Source organism: Neoarius graeffei, chromosome 27 (genome assembly GCF_027579695.1).
Source record: "Neoarius graeffei isolate fNeoGra1 chromosome 27, fNeoGra1.pri, whole genome shotgun sequence".
NCBI lineage: Eukaryota > Metazoa > Chordata > Actinopteri > Siluriformes > Ariidae > Neoarius > Neoarius graeffei.
The window spans coordinates 21,143,631-21,163,591 of record NC_083595.1 but is presented as its reverse complement, the minus strand read 5'-3'; the positions used below and the strand labels follow the sequence as shown (position 1 = coordinate 21,163,591).

Below are 19,961 nucleotides of genomic sequence, written 5' to 3'. Positions count from 1 at the left end.
GTAAAACGCTGCATGAGGGAAGCTAAGGACAGCTACAGGAGAAAGGTGGAGCAGAAGCTGAAGGAGAACAGCATGAGGGAGGTCTGGGAAGGTGTGAAAACCATCACAGGCCACAATACAAAGACCAGAGTTGTTGAGGGGACAGTGGAGAGGGCGAATGAGTTGAATGACTTTCAATCAGTTCAACCAGCCCACATCCCCCCCACCCTCTCCCTCACTGCAGCCATCTCTCCTTCTTCCCTCAACACACCTCCCCCCAGTCATCACAGCAGCCCCCTCCTCCCCCACCTCAACACAGACTCCTCCATGCATTACTGCAGACCAGGTCAGAGGTCAACTGAGGAAGCTACACCCCAGGAAAGCAGCAGGCCCGGACAAGGTGTGTCCCCGACTACTGAAGACCTGTGCTGCTGAACTGAGTGAACCACTCCAATGAATCTTCAACCTTAGCCTGCAGCTGGGGAGAGTGCCCACCCTCTGGAAGACATCATGTATCATTCCAGTTCCCAAAAAGAATCGGCCCAGCGAGCTGAACGACTTCCGACCGGTGGCACTCACTTCACATCTGATGAAGACATTGGAGCAGCTCTTCCTCAGCCTCCTCAGACCCCAGGTACAACATGCCCAGGACTGTCTGCAGTTTGTGTACTGGGCAGGTGTCGGTTTGGAAGACTCCATCCTCTACCTGCTACACAGAGTCCACTTGCATCTGGATAAGGGAAATGGCACAGTGAGGATCCTCTTCTTGGACTTCTTGAGTGCCTTCAACACCATCCAGACCCTATTGCTTCAGGACAAACTGAACAGGATGCAAGTGGACCCCTGCCTGGTCTCCACTGACAGGCCGCAGAACGTCAGGCTGAAGGACATCACGTCTGACACTGTGATTAGCAGCACCAGAGCACCCCAGGGTACGGTGCTGGCCCCTCTTCTCTTCACCCTGTACACCGCGGACTTCTGCTACAACACGGAGCTGTGTCACATTCAGAAGTTTGCAGATGACACCGCCATCGTTGGGTGCATCAGTGATGACAGAGAGGAAGAGTATAGGAGCCTGGTGAGGGACTTTGCTGTGTGGTGCAACAGGAACCATCTGCAGCTCAACATTTCGAAGACCAAGGAGCTGGTCATTGACTTTGGGAGGTCCAGACCAAGGTCACGACTAGTTCTGATCGAGGGAGTTGAGGTGGAGGCTGTGGATTCCTACAAGTACCTCGGGCTGTGGCTGGACAGCAAGCTGGACTGGACTTGCAATACCAAACACTTAATACAGGAAGGGACAGAGCAGGCTATACTTCCTTAGGAGGCTGCGGTCCTTTAACATCTGCAGGAAACTCCTGTGGATGTTCTATCAGTCTGTGGTCGCCAGTGTCCTGTTTTACACTGTGGTGTGCTGGGGGGGCAGCACATCCAAGAAGGACACATCCAGGCTGGACAAACTGATTAGGCGGGCCGGCTCTGTGGTTGGCATGAAGCTGGACTCTCTGATGACGGTGGCAGAGAAGAGGTCTATGGACAAACTATTGAACATGCCAGTCACCCTCTGTACACCATCATCAGCAACCAGAGGAGCCTGTTTAGTGATATAATGCTCCTTCTCAAGTGCAGGACTAACAGACTTAAAACTCCTTTGTCCCTCACACCATCAGACTGTACAACTCCCCTCTGGGGGGGGGGAGGAGGGGTAACAGGAGGACAGAGGATGGGAAGGAGCAGTAGCCTAGCCCAACAATAAGCAATACTGGATAATGTGCAATATCTCTCCTGCCGCCACTCCCCCCCTTCTCCTCACCTTTTTTCCCCTCCTTCCCCATCCTCTCTTCCCCATATCTTATTCTTTTTATATTTGTATATGTAAATACTTAATTTATTTTAATTTATCTAGAAGTTTTCTCTATTTCTTTTCTCTGTTTATCTGTAATGATGCTGCTGGAATCTTAATTTCCCTGAGGGAACCCGCCCAAAGGGATCAATAAAGTTTTATCTAATCTAATCTCTAATCTTTGTAGGCAGTTCTGAGGTGTTGTAGTTGGCGGCCGTGTTTGTAGGCTGTTCTATGTTACCTGGTGTGAAAAGCAATGCCATTTCCAGCATTGATGTGACAATCCCACTTGAAATTAAATTCACCCTTCTGGGAAGGCTTTTCACTAGAGGGTTTATTTATTTATTTATTTATTTATTTATTTATTTATTTTTAAATGTGGTGGTAGGGAGTTGCACATTCAACCAGTAGAGCATTAATGAAGTCAGGCACTAATGTTGGGTTAAGAAGCCAGGTTGGCATTCCAGTTTATTCCATCATGTAAGGTTTATTTTGTTTGTTTTGTTTTTTGTTTTGTTTTTTTAAGCTTGGCAAAAATATTGTGTGTGTGTGTGTGTGTGTGTGTGTGTGTGTGTGTGTGTGTGTGTGTGTGTGTGTGTGTGTGTTTAGACAAGGATCACCCAGGACAGTTTTTTAAAGCTGCACGAGCACAAGGTGCTTACTTTAATAAGGTGTTTAACCCAAAAACTAAAGTAAATCTGATAAAATATTTTTAGATAGTTAACAATTGTAAATAACAGTTTCTTGATTAGGGAATGACCTAATTGCTTTGAAACATAGTTAGCTTATTTACTAAGCCACATTAGATAGGTGATCTAAAGAAAATTTCATAGAGGGAGTCACGTGGGACCGTGATACAGGATGGACACGTGAGAAAGTTGCTCTTCACAACTTCCCAAAATTAATCGATAATTACGTGTCCAGGCACGGTGGTGTAGTGGTTAGCGCTGTCGCCTCACAGCAAGAAGGTCCGGGTTCGAGCCCCGTGGCTGGCAAGGGCCTTTCTGTGTGGAGTTTGCATGTTCTCCTCGTGTCCGCGTGGGTTTCCTCCGGGTGCTCCAGTTTCCCCCACAGTCCAAAGACATGCAGGTTAGGTTAACTGGTGACTCTAAATTGACCGTAGGTGTGAATGTGAGTGTGAATGGTTGTCTATGTCTATGTGTCAGCCCTGTGATGACCTGGCGACTTGTCCAGGGTGTACCCCGCCTTTCGCCCGTAGTCAGTTGGGATAGGCTCCAGCTTGCCTGCGACCCTGTAGAAGGATAAAGCGGCTAGAGATAATGAGATGAGATTATGTGTCCAATGACTCCTTAATATTGTTTGTGTTATCTGTAGGCGCGGGAATACCATTACAAGTGAGTAGGTGGTAGTTTGCTGAACTATAAGCATGTCAATGGCGCATTCAAGTTTGAAACCAAGGACTGCTAAACAAGGTGTTACACTTGCTACATTAGCATAGCTCACATCCAAGAAGGAGCCGCAAACCGAAACTGCTATGGCACCGCCAGGGTTTGCTGAACTGCAGGCAGCTCTTCGGAGGGCGATGGAGGAGATGGCCCGATTTAGTGGAACTTTTGTCAACCTTGCAGGTGGATGTGACCAGTGTCAAAACTATGCAAGGTAAAATGAAGACGGATGTTGTATCCATCTTTCAACGACTGAATGAGGCTGAAGGTTGGATATCTGAATTGGAAGATGAGAACGAACGCTTGAAGAAATTAGTTCAAACAAGTGCTCAAGAGCATTCGGAGCTCCATGAGAAGGTAATTGACATGGCTAATAGGGAGAGGCACCTCAATGTGTGAGTCTTTGGTTTAAAAGAAAAAAAAGAAAGCCAGATCAAACTTTGGGAGCACATGAGGGATTTTTTTTTTCTGAGGCCTTGGGAGTGGATGTAGCCGACTCTGATTTGTAAATGGTACACAGAGCTTCGTACGAAATGCCATCAGGAAATATGCCTCCTCGTCCAGTTATCGTCCGCTTCCAGAGTTTTTTGGTAAGAGCGTGTCTTGGCAGCAACGAGGGCTAAGGCTCGCGTTGGTGAAGGGATTAATTGGAACGACTCCAAAATGTCTGTCTTCCCTGATATGACCAAGGAGGTTGTTGATAAAAGAAAGCGGTTTACTGAAGTCGGGAAGAAATTGCACGAGTTGCATGTTCGTTTCACTTTAGCATACCCTGCTGTCCTTCGTTTTACATGGAAGGGGGAAAAGGTGAGCTTTGTGGATCCTCAAAGAGCAATGGAGCTGCTGTCTGGAACGGGATTAGCCGAGGCTGACCCCAGTTAAAGTTGGAATGGTCTCGGGACTGAATGCTTTTGATATGGTTTACTTTCTGATTAGTTTCTCTTCTTATTTATTTTTGTTTTTCTGGAGCTGGATTTGCTACATGGTACATGGACATACTAACTAAGGAAGATTTTGATTCTAACGCGGACTTGGATTGTATCCATTTTTTTGAAAAGTGAGCGCATAAGATGTACAGACAGAACAGTAGCCTCTGGCTATAGATAGCAATCCAATGTGAGTATTTTGAGGCCTATTAAGCTACTATTTTGTTTTCATTTATTTCTCTGCTCTTAATGTTTGTTTATTTGAAAAAATCTAGAAAATATGGACTTGCATATTAGCGGGTTGTATAGGCTTTGCACACGCAAATTTGCAACGCTGGAGTGACGTAGTTTAGTTTCATGGGGAGTGTGGTGGGATCGGAGGTTTTTGGCTGTTGCGCCCCATGGACCATGTGTGGGTTGGGATACTCCCCTGAAGAAAGACATTTTGAGGGATTGGGAGGTAGGGTTAAGGGGTTCTTTTTCATTGTTCATGAATATTATGTTTTGTTTAGGATTAGGTTTAATGTAGTATGCACAGCACAGGTGACAGATTGGGTGAATGAGTGTTTACCTCTTCTCTTGTTACACATACAGCTGAATGATAGCCTACTTGGTATTGCCTAATGGCTAAATTCATAAAGGTCATTATATGGAATATCAATGGTTCCCAGAACCCTGTTAAAAGGAACAAATGGTTAAGTTATCTGAAGTCTCATCAAACCAATATTGCTTTTAATACAGGAGACTCGTATGGAGGGTAAAGAAGCAGACAAACTTAAGCAAGCATGGGTAGGGCAGGTTTTTCACAACTCATACAGTAGTAAGAAGAATGGAGTGGCAATATTGGTGCATAAGAGATTAAATTTAGTAATGCTTAACCAAATTTAGTAATGCTGTGGTGTGGTGATGATAACTCCCATCCACCGGCTCCCCAGGTTGCGGATAGGGGAATGGCCTCTAGATATAGAGGTTGGCTGTGAATAGCCTTAATAAACAGCACCAGACAAAATCACAGAATGCCCATTTCACCACCCATGCAGGGTTACGTGAAGACACCGGTGAGCAGGATGTCGGTTTGGTAGATGAAGCAATGAACAAGTGATTGTGAATTTGGTTCAATCTACTAGGTGGCAAGGCGCTTCACTTCAACACTGTTGGATGTCGCAGTAAGGCACACTCACCCTTGATAGGGTACTGCACACGTTTGTATGGAGTAGCAACCTCAAGTGTTTATCCAGCTACCAAAAGCTAACCATGACACATACCCCTAAACGACATTTATCCCGCATCGCTCGTCATGCGGTTAAACAAGGAGCGCGTCCTGCAGTGATGTCCCAGGCTGCACTCGAAAAATCAGCTACTGGGGACAACAACACGATACCTAAGACACCCTATGCATGACTAATGAAGGGGAAGAAGGACACCTTCGTTGGCACACTCAATGTACAGACACTCCAGAAAGTCGAGAAAATCCCTGAAATGATCGCCTCAGCTGAGGCCTCAAACCACGACATTGTCTGCATACAAGAACACAGATTCATACATGAGGACCTACCAACATAGATACACTCCTATGGAAACTGGAGACTGGTTACTGCTCAGCTTGGAAAAACAGCGTGAATGCAACAAACAGAGGAATCGGGACGTTCGTCAGCCCTGAAGCCTTCAAAGCACTCACCAGTGTCGAAATGATGACACCAAGGATAATGATATCCACCTTCAATGGCAATCCTCAAACCACTGTAATCTGCTTCTATAGTCCAACTAATGTGAGTGGTGAGTCCGAAGTGGAACGTTTTTATGAGGAATTGACATCAGTCACCAGACAAGTCCCGAAACACAACATTCTCATCATTGGTGGAGATTTCAACGCCCATCTTGGATATCATGATGGCTTTAAATTTGCATATCACTCAGTGACCAACCGAAATGGCCAAATGCTTAAAGACTACCTCCATGAAAACAACCTTGTTTGCCTAAACACCATCTTCCAGCAAAGATCAGGTCAGCAATGGACATGCAGAGCTTCAAATGGAAACAAAGTCCAGCTGGACTACATCATCATGAACCGGAAGTGGAGAAACAGTGCTAAAAATTGCAGAGCTTTCAATTCCTTTGTGAGTGTCGCATCCAATCACCGCATTGTCTCGGCCAGAATTCGCCTGAGCCTGAGAGCCAACAAGAAGAAATTAAGCAGTGTTGCTCCATATGACTGGTTAACTCTAAATATGAACTCAGAGATCCATAAGATATTTGTTATTCAGCTGAACAACAGATTTGCTGCTCTTCAAGACTCCGCACCGACGACTTCTGTAAATACCACCTACAAAAACTTCGAAAATGCATGCAGAGAAACAGCCGAGAATACCATTCCGCTGAAACCCAAGGCAAAGAAATGAAAACCATGGGAAACTGTAGAGATATGCCAAAAACGCAAGGACCTACATCTAGCTGCACAACTCAAACTCGGTACCATCTCCTGAAAATGTTAACAAATTCGAACATGCTCGGATGGCACTTAAAACTTCTTACATAGCCGAGCAAATGGAATACTTTCAAAGTAAGATCAACCACATCAGAACTACTGCCAGTAATAAGTCTGCTGAAGCCTGGAAAACCGTCAATGAAATCGGCGGCAGAAAAAACAGTAACCGTGGCACACTAAAAGCCTCCAGTCAGGAGGAGCGACTACACCTATGGCAGCAACATTTTGAAGACCTGCTCAGTAAGCCACCCCAGACAACTGACGAAGTAATAACACCACTATTCACTGACTAGCTCAATATAAAGAAAGGCCCCCTTACAATGGAAGAACTCAAGGAAAGCAGTAAGTTGCTTTCAAAATGGCAAAGCTTGTGGGCTCAACAAAATACCTGCAGAAGTGTGGAAGATAGATGATTTTCATCAGATCTTATTAGACATGTGCAACAGCGTCTATAACCAAGACCCTATTGAAAGATGGACCGAAGGCTGCTTACTTCCCTTCCCCAAAAAAGGCAATCTAGGGATTATGAAGAGCTATCGAGGCATCACACTAACAGCAATCGCCGTGAAAATCTACAATCTGATGCTGCTAAACAAAGTATGCCCTGAGGTCGACCCATTACTAAGGAAAATTCAGAACGGTTTCTGAACAAACAGGTCTACCTCAGGACAGATACTGACCATCCGAAGAATCTTAGAGGGTGTGAATGCAAAAAAAACTCCCAGCTACCCTTCTATTTGTCGACTTCTCCAAGGCACTTGATTCCATACATCGCAGAAAAATGGAGGAGATCCTAATTACCTATGGAATACCGCAAGAAACAGTGAAAGCCATCATGATGCTATATAAAAACTCCTGGTCCATGGTACGCTCACCTGATGGAGACACTGATTTCTTTGACATCACCACTGGAGTTCTTCAAGGAGACACTCTGGCCCCATTCCTATTTATCATCTGCCTGGACTATGTACTAAGAAAAGCCATCGACGAAAATCTGGAGCTTGGTTTTACTCTTACTGAACGTAGGAGTAGGCGACATGCAGCTCAGAAGATCACAGACGCCGACTACACCAATGACATTGCAATACTCGCTGACCACCTGAAGGATGCAACAACTCTCATTTTCAATGCTATGAAGATAGCATTGAAAAACTAGCTAAAGAAATCAGGCTTTATGTCAACGCAGAGAAAAGAGTTCATGTGCCTATATCAAGACACATCTACTGGTGTGAGAAAAGCCTGAGTGGTGAGAAGATCAAGCAGGTGGACGATTTCAAGTACTTGGGTAGCTACATTGCTTCAACAGAACAGGATGTTAATATCAGACTTGGGAAAGCTTGGGAGCACTAAATGGCATGGAGGAAATCTGGAAATCAGACCTCCCAGACGAGCTCAAGAGAAACTTCTTTAGAGCGACCATAGAATCTGTTCTTATGTATGGTTCTATCACATGGACCCAACATCGAAATTGGAGAAGATGATTGATGGGGCATATACCTGCATGCTTTGCGCCGCTCTCAATAGATCCTGGAGCAACCACCCAACCAACAAAGAATTTTACGGAAACATCCCTCCCATCAGCAACTCCTATCCGACAACAGAGGCTGCTCTTCGCTGGTCACTGCTGGCGCAGCAAAGAAGAACTGGCCGGGGAAAACATTCTATGGTCTCCATCACATGGAAGAAGATCTAAAGGCCGCCCTAAAAGGACCTACATCGACCAACTGTGTGATGACACAGGATGTAGGTCCAAGGAACTACCAGCTCTGATGAGCGATATGGCCGTTTGGAGGGAAAGGGTCATGCATAGCCGAGATAGCTCGACCCGGTAAGGTAAGTAACCAGAAAAAAGATGATGAGGGAAGACTGATTTGTATACACGTTGCCAGTGATGGGGTCAAATTTAATATATGTATATTATAGAATGTATGCTCCAAATAAAGAAGATAGTGATTTTTTTTTTCCACATGGTTAACAAGGTGGTGGGTGAGCTTGGGGAAGGTCAGACAGTGATGGCAGGGACTTCAACCAGGTTCAAGATGCTCTTTTAGACCGTACAACATATCATAAAGCAGTGCCAAGAGAGAGATTAGCTATACAGTTAATGATGAAAGACCATGGGCTAATTGACATTTGGAGGGTGGTCAATCCCGGAGAAAAAGAGTACACTTTTTTTTTTTCCACACATGCATAAATCATATTCAAGGATTGATTGATTACTTTTTAGTTTCAGGTAAATTGACTGAAATGGTGGCTGATTTGTAGTATTGGAGTTATAGCTCTGTCTGATCATGCACCAGTAGAGCTAACAGTGATGTTGGGGTCAAGTAGTCCTAGTGTGAATAGATGGAGACTTAATGCCTCATTGCTCCAGGACCCCACACACAAGACAGCTTTGGATGCTCTCCTTAAGGATTTTTTTTTTATCAGAATGTGGGTTCAACAGAGAGATTGGGAAATGTGTGGGAAGCATCAAAGGCATATAGAAGGGGTCATCTTATTTCACAGTCAAGTTATTTAAAAAAATGTCCAAAAAGAAGAATAAAGATTTAGAATCTCAGATTAAGAATAAGGAAACTGAATTATCATGATGTTATAGTGAGCGCAAGTTTAAAGAAATCTGTAATTTGAAATATCAGCTCAATGAGATATATAATAAAAGGGTGGAATATGCCATCTTTAGGATGAAGACTACTTTTTATGAAAGCGGAGAGAAGGCAGGCAAGCTGTTGGCCACACAGTTGAAACGGAAAGATGCAAGCCTTTTAATTCCTGCTATCAGTAATGACGAGGGGGAGATATTAATGGCTAAAATGGAAATTAATGGTATGTTCAAGAGTTTCTATGAGAATTTTATATAGTTCAGAAATATCTGTAGATGAGGCTAAGTATGAAGATTTTTTTTTCCAAAAATAGAGATTGCCAGGGTGTCTTCAGCACAAGTGGATATATTAGATGCACTCTAATTAGGTCTAGATGCACTATAATAGTTAGGTCAGCTATTGTGTTAATGAAAGCTGGAAAATCACCTGGTTTAGATGGCTTTCCAGCTGAATATTACAAGACTAATATTGACCTACTAGCACCTATCTTGACCAAGGTTTATGCAGAAACACTGGAGGTGGGGCAACTGCCTCCTACTTTTAATGATGCAGTGATATCTGTATTATTGAAAAAGGATGAGGACCCACATGCGCCAAGTAGCTACAGGCTGATTAGTTTGGAAAATGTGGATTGCAAGATACTATCAAAGGTATTAGCAATGAAACTGGAGAAAATTGTTGGCAGAACTTTCAATGAGGACCAGGTTGGATTTATTAAAGGTAGGTCGTCGGGTGATAACCTTAGGTGCCTTTTACAACTTATGTGGTTAAATTGTAAGGAAGATGCTCCCATAGCTGCCTTTTCCCTTGATGCTATGAAAGCATTTGATAGGGTAGAGTGGGGGTATACTTTACAGGCCTTTGGATTTGGTGATGGATTTATAAATTGGGTAAAGGTTCTGTATTCTGCACCGCGGGCAGCTGTTCTCACTAACACCATTGTGTCTCCGCTCTTTCATTTAGGTCAAGGGACTAGGCAGGGGGATCCTTTGTCTCCGTTGCTTTTTACTATATTTGTGGAGCCATTGGCAGTCTCTATAAGAGACTATTCAAGAATCAAGGGTGTGCTGGCAGGAGGACAGATATACACACACAAATTATTTTTGTATGCGGGTGACATACTGCTGATATTGTCAGATCCAGCCTCTTCCATTCCAGGGGTCATGGATATTATTGAGAATTTCTCAGAAATATCAGGTTACAAAATTAATTGGCAGAAATCTGAAGTAATGCCCATTTCTGCTGGTTATTCACATGCAGATATTGGAACATTCCCATTTACCTGGATACCTTCAAGAATGAAGTATTTGGGCATAAGGTTAACCACAGACTTGAAGGAACTTTTCCAAATTAATATGAATCCAGTTCTTCAATCCATTAAGATTAACTTTGCTAAGTGGAACCTGATCAATTTATCTTTATGGGCGAAAATAAATACAGTTAAAATGGTTTCTTCAAAGATTAACTATATTTCAATGATGATCCCTTTGACAATTCCTGGAGCACTGATTAAGCAGTATAATGTTATAGTCAGAGACTATTTGTGGAATGGGAAGAAGCATCAGATCAGTATGAATAAGCTGTTTACTACCAGAGAAAGGGGTGGGCTGGCTTTGCCAAATGTAGAACTGAATAATATAGCCTTTGAAATGGTCAGACTGTGTAAACACTGGTCAAAAAGGGAGTCAAATTTGGGATGGATTTTGATTGAGAGGTCGCTGACCTCTCCATTTGGATACACGGATGCTCTGTCTCAAAAACTAGCTAATGCTCAGGTAGTTAACCCTATTTTACAACACTCAAGGGATGTTTGGATCAGTGTCCATAAACTGTTTGACATGTCTCAGTACAGAGTTATTCATCTTTATGGGAAAATCCTGCCTTTAAGATAGGAAAGAAAACTATCTTTTGGAAAACATGGTATAGCAAAGGAGTTGTTTCCATTAAGGATTTATTTGAGGAAGGGATCTTCTGTTCATTTGAAGGACTTAGGAACAGATATAATCTAAATGACAAGGGGGACTTTTGGAAATACCTTCAGTTACACAGTTGTGTATTGTCTACTGGCCACAAAGCAGAACAAGCAGAAAGTGTATTGCATAACTATTTGAAGCTTCCCAGCATGGCACAAACTTCCTCTGTTTTCTATAAAATGACTGCTAATGCCTTATATGGTAAAAGTGACAATGTGAGGATAACATGGCAAAAGGATCTGGGCATTGATATGGGACAAGAAGTTTGGGAGAATATTGTTAATAATATGGGTTGGCCAGTGAGGGATATCAAGAGCAAATTTATTCATTATAAAATAATTCATAGATATTACTGGACCCCTGTTAGACTTAAAAGGCTTGGTTTAATTCAGAGTGATGAGTGCTGGAAATGTAAGGGTTCTTTGGGTACTTTGCTACAACTCATGTGGGAATGGCCACTGGTCTCCCCTTTTTGGGATCAAGTAATTACAATTATGGAGGAGTGGTTGGAGCAACCTTTGCCAAGCTCACCCCGTTTTTGCCTACTTGGTGACAAAACTGTGTTAACGGTTGGACTTACAAAGGGGGAGTTTGGGCTGGTTTTGGCAGGCTTTCTTAATGCAGTCAGGATCATTCTAAGGCAGTGGAAAAGTACAATTATGCCCTGTCACAAGGACTGGATTGAACTCACGACAAGTACAGCCTCTTATGAATTAATGCTAGCCAAAGTAAGAGACTCAGTGTCAAAATTCAGTGATATGTGGGGAAACTTCCTAACATATATAGAAGGTGGGGATCAGTGATAAAGGTAATGATTCAAGGCATATCAGGATGTGTGTCAGGGGGAGGGGGGACTGTATCTGTAGTGCTGTGCAATTGTGTTATGTTTTTGTTTTTGTGAATTTTTGTTTATTTTGTGTGTAAAATGCTGTGGTGTTATGTTGCATTGTGTTTGAAAATAAAAAAAATGTGAATAACAAACAAAAAAGAAAACTTCATAGAAAGAACCACTGGGCTTCTAGGAGTTCTGCAAACTGCTATATGTTATAATTTGTAAATTAAAAAAAAAAAGACTTTTCCAGCATCACTTTTTTTCATAATATTTTTCATGTTTCCATGTTTGTTTGTTTTTGTTTGTTTCAAATAATCCATACTTTAACCATGTACAAGCATATTTACTCTCAAAGCCCCATTCACTGCCACATTTCAGTCATTACATTAATGACCTGTAAAAACAACACAACCTAATAATACAAATAATAGCATTTTAATCTCTATCAAAATACAGATAGCTATCTCTGTGCATGTATATTATTTTAAAAGCCAAGTACAATCATTTGAGGGTTCAGGTGGTGAAGTGGATAGTGTCTTTTTTTTTTCTTTGTTTTTGCATTTTTTTTCTTATCTTGCAACAAATACTGGACTTTGGGAGAAAATTAATTCTCATCTTGGTGGACTTTTGTGTTAAAACAAGTTATTTTCCACGATAAACCCTAATACTAATCTGAACACTAGTTATAATACCTTTGTATCTTACAGTTTTGGGACACGGTAATGAAGGTGCAACTATAATACAAGTATTTCGTCAACTGCAAAACCTGTTTACCACTGGTTGCATAGTGTAGGGACAAACTGATCCACACTGTCGATCCAATGGGCTGAACACTTATCTAAATGAGAGGTTTCAGTTTTTGATTTTTAATAAATTAAGAAACATTTCTAATAAAATATATTTTTCTTTGTGATTTAAGGATTATTGTATGTAGATGAATATCCAAAATAATTATGTAATCAATTGTATAAATTTTAATAAAATGTATGATTCAATAAAGTGTGCATGAAGTGAGAGTCTGAATTCTTTCTGAAACCACAGTATTTAGTAATCAAAACCTTACAAAGGAAGATCACACTTTGCTTCATAATACAGGGGGCTGCAAAAGTAGGTATACAGTAAGGATTATTCCAGTATTATAATAGTGGTGCTAGGTTTCATTTAATACTAATGTTTTGTGTGAACGTTTTGTTTTTCATTACTGTGTACCTACTTTTGCAGCTCCCTGTATACAGTACCGTCAAATGTTTGGACACACCAAATTCAATGTTTTTTTTTCTTAATTTTTATTGATTAAAAGACTTCATGTCTTAAAGCACTGATGGACTATCATTTCTCTTTACCTAGTTGAGCAGTTCTTGACATAATATAGGTTACTACAGTTGTCGAATAGGGCGATTTGTTGAATGTTTTACTTACTATTGATTGTTTGTTTGATGGTCTCAAATGCAAGAAGAAGGCAAGGAATTTCACAAATTAACTTTTGACAAGACACACATGTTAATTGAAAAGCATTCTAAGTGACTGCCTCATGAAGCTTGTTGAGATAATGCCAGTAGTGTGCAAAGCTGTCATCAAGGTAAATGGTGGCTACTCCAAAGAATCTAAAATGTAATTTTTTTTAAACACTTCTTTTTTGTTTATCACATAATTCCATATATGTTCTATGCTATTTGCACTGTCATTAATTGCAGTTGTTACCATTTCTCTTTAACCAGTGTGATTCCTGCAGTGTTTATTACATCATTATGGATAACTTTTTTTTCTTTTTTTCCCTGTCAACTCGGGCACTTAGCTTAGTTTTAATGTCTTAAATTGTACAGTATTTGATTATTAGAAAATCATCTAAGTTAGAAGAACCTATGAATAAGTAGTTGTGTCCAAACTTTTGACTAGTACTGTATACATCCAATAAAACATAGGTCTACCCCCCCCCAACAACAGAGAACTTGTTGCTGTATAACAAGATCAGTGCCTGAAGATAAATGAAAAGAAGAGTGTCTTCACAAAATATTAATATAAGGATGCAGATAATTTTGAAACCAGTGTTTCAAAAAATTCCCCTGACTTAAACCCTGTTTAAATAAAATAATGCAATGTCCAAATATATTTGAGCTCAAAATATAATTTATTGGATGTTGTTTTTTTCCATGTCTTTATTTATATAAATTTTACTAATTTTTTTATGAAAGTTAACAGTAATTAATGGCACTTCTAATTATAGAAGCATCACTCAGGCTTTCCTTATCATAGAACATTAGACATTCTGTGCCAAGTTGGGGTATATATATGGGAATATTAAGAAGCAAATATATTATTTTATTTGTTGCTATGTGTAAAATTGCATTGCATTACACATGGAGATAAGTAGGGAAGTGGTAGTTGCATGATAGCTAAGAATTTTAAATAAACAAACCACTATAATTTTTTCCCTTTAATTTTTCATGTTTAGGCCAGAAAGAGTCACCTTCACAGTGAAGATCCTTAGACTGTAGTCATCAGCCTGAATGAACTGTTTGACAGTGATCTCAATGCCTTCATAGGTCACACTGTCCTCTGGCCAGTACTCTGTGCATTTCTATAAAACAAACAATTTTATGATCACTTGCAGCCTCATCTATATACACTACAATTTCTACTTTCTCCTTTCTCATATGAAGTATTGGCAACTATGTACAGTGGTGCTTGAAAGTTTGTGAACCCTTTAGAATTTTCTATATTTCTGCATAAATATGAACTAAAACATCATCAGATTTTCACACAAGTCCAAAAAGTAGATAAAGAGAACCCAGTTAAACAAATGAGACAAAAATATTATACTTGGCCATTTATTTATTGAGGGAAATTATCCAATATTACATATCTGTAGGTGGCAAAAGTATGTGAACCTCTAGGATTAGCAGATAATTTGAAGGTGAAATTAGAGTCAGGTATTTTCAATCAATGGGATGACAATCAGGTGTGAGTGGGCACCCTGTTTTATTTAAAGAACAGGCATCTATCAAAGTCTGATCTTCACAACACATGTTTGTGGAAGTGTATCATGGCACAAACAAAGGAGATTTCTGAGGACCTCAGAAAAAGCATTGTTGATGCTCATCAGGTTGGCAAAGGTTACAAAACCATCTCTAAAGAGTTTGGACTCCACCAATCCACAGTCAGACAGACTGTGTACAAATGGAGGAAATTCAAGACCATTGTTACCCTCCCCAGGAGTGGTCGACCAACAAAGATCACTCCAAGAGCAAGGCGTGTAATAGTCGGCGAGGTCACAAAGGACCCCAGGGTAACTTCTAAGCAACTGAAGGCCTCTCTCACATTAGTTAATGTTCATGAGCCCACCATCAGGAGAACACTGAAAAACAATGGTGTGCATGGCAGGGTTGCAAGGAGAAAGCCACTGCTCTCCAAAAAGAACATTGCTGCTCGTCTTCAGTTTGCTAAAGATCACATGGACAAGCCAGAAGGCTATTGGAAAAATGTTTTGTGGACAGATGAGACCAAAATAGAACTTTTGGGTTTAAATGAGAAGCGTTATGTTTGGAGAAAGGAAAACACTGTATTCCAGCATAAGTACCTTATCCCATCTGTGAAACATGGTGGTGGTAGTATCATGGTTTGGGCCTGTTTTGCTGCATCTGGGCCAGGACAGCTTGGCATCATTGATGGAACAATGAATTCCGAATTATACCAGCAAATTCTAAAGGAAAACTGTCAGGACATCTGTCCATAAACTGAATCTCAAGAGAAGGTGGGTCATGCAGCAAGACAATGACCCTAAGCACACAAGTCATTCTACCAAAGAATGGTTAAAGAAGAATAAAGTTAATGTTTTGGAATGGCCAAGTCAAAGTCCTGACCTTAATCCAATCAAAATGTTGTAGAAGGACCTGAAGCGAGCAGTTTATGTGAGGAAACACACCAGCATCCCAGAGTTGAAGCTGTTCTGTATGGAGGAATGGGCTAAAATTCCTCCAAGCCGCTGTGCAGGACTGATCAACAGTTACCGGAAATGTTTAGTTGCAGTTATTGCTGCACAATGGGGTCACACCAGATACTGAAAGCAAAGGTTCACATACTTTTGCCACTCACAGATATGTAATATTGGATAATTTTCCTCAATAAATAAATGACCAAGTGTATTTTTGTCTCTTTTGTTTAACTGGGTTCTCTTTATCTACTTTTCGGAATTGTGTGAAAATCTGATGGTGTTTTAGGTCATATTTATGCAGAAATATAGAAAATTTTAAAGGGTTCACAAACTTTCAAGGACAACTGTACCTATGTTGAAGCTCATTTTAATGTTAAAATGTTAAAACAAGGTCAAAGTTGTTAAAAAAAAACTTTCCAACAATATGTCTACATATACTGTCTCTATCACTATCTTTGCTCTTTTATGTGAGTATGTTTATATATATCGTGTATCCAGCTGACCTCATTTTTCTCCTCAATGTTGGTGATCATGACAATGATTGGACAGCATTCCTGCCAAACCATCCTCCAGAAATCTCCCACTGTGTTGACAGTTGGACCCTGAGTGGCAATGTATACCTTCTCTTGCCCACCATAGCCCTATGAAAAAGTAGATATAATCTGCTGTTCACAGAAAACATTTACACAATCATTCATTCATCTAATGGTAATATGTAAGGGTGGCACATACAACCCTGATTCCAAAAAAGTTGGGACAAAGTACAAATTGTAAATAAAAATGGAATGCAATAATTTACAAACCTCAAAAACTGATATTGTATTCACAATAGAACATAGACAACATATCAAATTTCGAAAGTGAGACATTTTGAAATTTCATGCCAAATATTGGCTCATATGAAATTTCATGACAGCAACACATCTCAAAAAAGTTGGGACAGGGCAATAAGAGTCTGGCAAAGTTAAAGGTACAAAAAAGGAACAGCTGGAGGACCAAACTGCAACTCATTAGGTCAATTGGCAATAGGTCATTAACATGACTGGGTATAAAAAGATCATCTTGGAGTGGCAGCAGCTCTCAGAAGTAAAGATGGGAAGAGGATCACCAATCCCCCTAATTCTGTGCCAACAAATAGTGGAGCAATGTCAGAAAGGAGTTTGACAGTGTAAAATTGCAAAGAGTTTGAACATATCATCATCTACAGTGCATATCATCATCAAAAGATTCAGAGAATCTGGAAGAATCTCTGTGCGTAAGGGTCAAGGCCGGAAAACCATACTGGGTGCCCATGATCTTCGGGCCCTTAGATGGCACTGCATCACATACAGGCATGCTTCTGTATTGGAAATCACAAATTGGGCTCGGGAATATTTCCAGAGAACATTATCTGTGAACGCAATTCACCGTGACATCCGCCGTTGCCAGCTAAAACTCTATAGTTCAAAGAAGAAGCCGTATCTAAACATGATCCAGAAGCACAGATGTCTTCTCTGGGCCAAGGCTCATTTAAAATGGACTGTGGCAAAGTGGAAAACTGTTCTGTGGTCAGACGAATCAAAATTTGAAGTTCTTTATGGAAATCAGGGATGCCGTGTCATTCGGACTAAAGAGGAGAAGGACGACCCAAGTTGTTATCAGTGCTCAGTTCAGAAGCCTGCATCTCTGATGGTATGGGGTTGCATTAGTGCGTGTGGCATGGGCAGCTTACACATCCGGAAAGACACCATCAATGCTGACAGGTATATCCAGGTTCTAGAGTAACATATGCTCCCATCCAGATGACGTCTCTTTCAGGGAAGGCCTTGCATTTTCCAACATGACAATGCCAAACCACATACTGCATCAATTACAGCATCATGGCTGCGTAGAAGAAGGGTCCGGGTACTGAACTGGCCAGCCTGCAGTCCAGATCTTTCACCCATAGAAAACATTTGGCGCATCATAAAACGGAAGATACGACAAAAAAGACCTAAGACAGTTGAGCAACTAGAATCCTACATTAGACAAGAATGGGTTAACATTCCTATCCCTAAACTTGAGCAACTTGTCTCCTCAGTCCCCAGACGTTTACAGACTGTTGTAAAGAGAAAAGGGGATGTCTCACAGTGGTAAACATGGCCTTGTCCCAACTTTTTTTTAAATGTGTTGTTGTCATGAAATTTAAAATCACCTAATTTTTCTCTTTAAATGATACATTTTCTCAGTTTAAACATTTGATATGTCATCTATGTTCTATTCTGAATAAAATATGGAATTTTGAAACTTCCACATCATTGCATTCCATTTTTACTTACAATTTGTACTTTGTCCCAACTTTTTTGGAATCGAGGTTGTACATAAGCATGTGAGAAGGTGGCATAAAAGCTTTCATTCAAAAATTGCTATTGAACTGACATAATATTTCAATAAATTATTGTACTTCCAATAAATTATTTTTATTGACAAAGTTTTATTAAGACACAAGAATATCATGATGACAATATCATGACAAAATTAAGGTGAACACTTCCAAAAGATTATTGAGAGTGTTTTTTGTATTTGTAACAACAATATCTTGAGAGAGAATGCTCTTCAATTTGGAAGGAGTCACATCAAGTGATGTGACTTCAACATAGCAGACAAAAACAAAGGTACAAAGTTGCTTACCATGAACAAGAATTGTCTTGTTAAACAAAAACCACTTAACTAAAATGTCATATTGGATTTTTTTCAAATTCAAATGCTAATCAGAAAGTTTAAACATGTACTTGCAGTTGCATTTACTTTACGATTGCATAAGTTAGGACAATTTAATTAAATTGAAGAGCAGAGAGAAACAAGGCAGATGCAGCAACCTACAAGTCAACAATGACGTGTTTTTTTTTTTTTTGCACATACATAACTTTGTTTTGTTCTGGGGATAGAAAGAACAGAAAAGATGACAGGTTAAAAGGGGGGGGACTTGTGACAATTTGCACTGAAAGCATTTTCAAAGCATTTTCATTCATATACATTCAGCACATCTCAAAGAAAGGATACAGCTTATATTTTAATAAGCATTTAATTCTACAGCAGCTTTTAAATACAAGGCAGTGATGGAATTACAGATGCTTTGGGTCACTTAATTGAGAAAGTTTAGTGAATATGAGAGGGCAGCATGGTGGTGTAGTGGTTAGCACTGTTGCCTCACAGCAAGAAGGTCCTGGGTTCAAGCCTCATGGCTGACAAAGGCCTTTCTGTGTCTGCATGGGTTTCCTGTGGTGCTCTGGTTTCCCCCACAGTCCAAAGGCATGCAGGTTAGGCTAACTGGTGGCTCTAAATTGACCATAGGTGTGAATGTGAGTGTGAATGGTTGTTTGTCTCTGTGTTAGCCCTGCGATGACCTGGCGACTTGTTCAAGGTGCACCCCACCTCTCGTCCATAGTCAGCTGGGATGGGATCCAGCTTGCCTGCTGGATAAGCAGGATAAGCGGCTACAGGATAAGCAGCTACAGATAATGGATGGATGGATAGTTAAAATGCTTACATCATATATATATACTGTCCTCACTAAGGCTGTTTGAATAATCATGGCTACTCTACAGGCACAGCAATGCATACACATTTCTCCATAATATGCAGGGCAAGGGCTTGTTAACATCAACCATCTTTACAGCTGTTTCCATGGTAACGGTGATGTTCCTACCAGAGATCAGAATGAATCTCAAATGGCTTAGTGCTCCTATTCTACACTACACAAGGCAAAAAATTAATGGACTATATAGTGATTCTACAACCCCGATTCCAAAAAAGTTGGGACAAAGTACAAATTGTAAATAAAAATGGAATGTAATAATTTACAAATCTCAAAAACTGATATTGTATTCATAATATGTTTATTGTTAAAAGCACTATACAAATAAACTTGACTTGACTTGATAATAGAACATAGACAACATATCAAATGTCGAAAGTGAGACATTTTGAAATTTCATGCCAAATATTGGCTCATTTGAAATTTC

General features: G+C 40.5%; 1 protein-coding gene across 1 annotated transcript in view; it reads right to left on the bottom strand.

Annotated features, from left to right (window-relative positions):
• Positions 1-19,961, bottom strand: part of ptpn5 (protein tyrosine phosphatase non-receptor type 5) — a 418,366-nt gene that overhangs the window by 138,589 nt on the left and 259,816 nt on the right. The window contains exons 8-9 of the mRNA XM_060911789.1: positions 16,482-16,619; positions 14,515-14,625 (exon numbers count right to left, since the gene is read on the bottom strand). Of these exons, the coding sequence (XP_060767772.1) occupies positions 14,515-14,625; positions 16,482-16,619 (249 nt within the window). The remainder of the gene's footprint in view (positions 1-14,514; positions 14,626-16,481; positions 16,620-19,961) is intronic.